Genomic DNA, 2,500 nt, shown 5'->3' with positions numbered 1-2,500 from the left:
GCCGACTCGAAGACAGACCCGCTGGACCCCAACGTCACGGGAGGGTCATGACTTTAAACTGGACAGTTTGATCTCGGACCAGAATCATGACTGTAGATCACGTCCCAAGAGTTTAAAGTTAGTAATCTGGAATGATGCTCACATCCCAGCTTCGCCTGAACGTTTCAGTATTCTAAGAATGTTTCCTATAAAAGGCGTCGACCGTCAGGAGACTCAACAACGTTCTCCTGTTTGTTTGTTATGACTTCCCATGATGCATCAGCCAGATCCGATGACAGGAGAGGACAGAGGAGGAAGAGTAATGTGTAAGTGGCGGTCCGGTGTCCACCGTACCTGAGGCATATCCAATCATGAAGAGCACGTACACCAGCAGGAACCTGAACAGGTCTTTGAACAGAATCTGAGAACCCAACAGAAGACGTGTTAGTGGCGTTTACAGCGGACTCCTCTTCCTCTTCCTCACCTTCTGGATCATGATGCTGTAGGTGCCCGTGAGCTTCAGGCCTCTGGTGAAGTACAGCGTGTTCATCCAGCCCAGCACCAGCGCAAACGCCATCACACACACATAGGCCTGGTTGCCCCACAGGTAGAGGACCGCCGTGACCACGATGAGGACAGAGTACACGAAGCTGGAGAGGACGAGAGGAAGAGGGGACGAGAGGACGAGAGGAAGAGAGGACGAGAGGATGAGAGGTCGAGATGACGAGAGGAAGAGAGGACGAGAGGACGAGAGGACGAGAGGAAGAGAGGACGAGAGGACGAGGGGACGAGGGGACGAGAGGAAGAGAGGAAGAGAGGAAGAGAGGACGAGAGGACGAGAGGAAGAGAGGACGAGAGGAAGAGAGGAAGAGAGGAAGAGAGGACGAGAGGAAGAGAGGACGAGAGGACGAGATGACGAGAGGAAGAGAGGACGAGAGGACGAGAGGAAGAGAGGACGAGAGGACGAGAGGACGAGGGGAAGAGGGGAAGAGGGGAAGAGAGGAAGAGAGGACGAGAGGACGAGAGGAAGAGAGGACGAGAGGAAGAGAGGACGAGAGGACGAGAGGAAGAGAGGACGAGAGGAAGAGAGGACGAGAGGACGAGAGGAAGAGAGGACGAGAGGACGAGAGGAAGAGAGGACGAGAGGACGAGAGGAAGAGAGGAAGAGAGGACGAGAGGAAGAGAGGACGAGAGGAAGAGAGGACGAGAGGACGAGAGGAAGAGAGGAAGAGAGGACGAGAGGAAGAGAGGACGAGAGGAAGAGAGGACGAGAGGAAGAGAGGACGAGAGGAAGAGAGGACGAGAGGAAGAGGACGAGAGGACGAGAGGACGAGAGGAAGAGAGGACGAGAGGACGAGAGGAAGAGAGGAAGAGAGGACGAGAGGACGAGAGGAAGAGAGGAAGAGAGGAAGAGAGGACGAGAGGAAGAGAGGACGAGAGGATGAGAGGAAGAGATTAAGAGAGGACGAGAGGACGAGAGGAAGAGAGGACGAGAGGAAGAGAGGACGAGAGGACGAGAGGAAGAGGGGAAGAGAGGACAAGAGGAAGAGAGGACGAGAGGAAGAGAGGACGAGAGGACGAGAGGACGAGAGGACGAGAGGAAGAGGGGAAGAGAGGAAGAGAGGACGAGAGGAAGAGAGGACGAGAGGACGAGAGGAAGAGGGGAAGAGAGGACAAGAGGAAGAGAGGACGAGAGGAAGAGAGGACGAGAGGAAGAGAGGACGAGGGGACGAGAGGAAGAGAGGACGAGAGGAAGAGAGGACGAGAGGACGAGAGGACGAGAGGAAGAGAGGACGAGAGGACGAGAGGAAGAGAGGACGAGGGGACGAGAGGAAGAGGGGACGAGAGGAAGAGAGGACGAGAGGAAGAGATGACGAGAGGACGAGAGGACGAGAGGAAGAGAGGACGAGAGGACGAGAGGAAGAGAGGAAGAGAGGACGAGAGGAAGAGAGGAAGAGAGGACGCCACCGGCTTCAGTCTGGGAGGCAGCAGGACTGCGTGGTCGCTGCATGGTCACACGATGGAGGAACCACAGCCAGGCTGTCCACACGGCCCAGAGGGGGCGGGGCATCCTCTGCTCCTCACCGGGATCATGGGTTACGTTAAAGGTGAAGACGATCGAACACGCCAGGAGACTGAATCAGGCGACTACTTTCACATTTTGGAGGATGAAAATGAGCCTCGAGTGAAAGTCAGCAAGAGCGAGAGGTGTGTGTGTGTGTGTCAAAGTCAAAGTCAAAGTCAGTTTTATTTGTCAATTTTCCATATGTGCAAACATACAGAAGATCGAAATTGCGTTTCTCTTCTGTCCAACATAAAGTGAATTGTGCAACATATAGACAACATATGTTGCACAATGTGTGTGTGTGTGTGTGTGTGTGTGTGTGTGTGTGTGTGTGTGTGTGTGTGTGTGTGTAGACTTACTACAGCAGTTGAAAGGATCCATCCATGAACAAGGACTTCACCCCGGGGCACTTCTTCAGAAAGAGGTCCTTAACCTGCCGAGAACAGAAGAGGCATG

At 54.0% G+C, this 2,500-nt stretch overlaps 1 protein-coding gene across 3 annotated transcripts in view; it reads right to left on the bottom strand.

The window, feature by feature from the left end:
* The window catches only part of trpv4 (transient receptor potential cation channel, subfamily V, member 4), a 24,387-nt gene that overhangs the window by 2,696 nt on the left and 19,191 nt on the right, over positions 1 to 2,500 (bottom strand). For 2 of the 3 annotated variants that reach the window (XM_056418830.1, XM_056418831.1), the window contains exons 11-13: positions 2,404 to 2,477; positions 464 to 629; positions 334 to 400 (exon numbers count right to left, since the gene is read on the bottom strand). In XM_056418830.1, the coding sequence (XP_056274805.1) occupies positions 334 to 400; positions 464 to 629; positions 2,404 to 2,477 (307 nt within the window). The remainder of the gene's footprint in view (positions 1 to 333; positions 401 to 463; positions 630 to 2,403; positions 2,478 to 2,500) is intronic. The other variant, XM_056418832.1, reaches the window with a different exon arrangement.

The sequence above is a fragment of the Pseudoliparis swirei genome, chromosome 7 (genome assembly GCF_029220125.1).
Source record: "Pseudoliparis swirei isolate HS2019 ecotype Mariana Trench chromosome 7, NWPU_hadal_v1, whole genome shotgun sequence".
Taxonomy (NCBI): Eukaryota; Metazoa; Chordata; class Actinopteri; order Perciformes; family Liparidae; genus Pseudoliparis; species Pseudoliparis swirei.
Note: the sequence above shows the minus strand (reverse complement) of the source record. Positions and strands in the feature narration are given on the sequence as shown.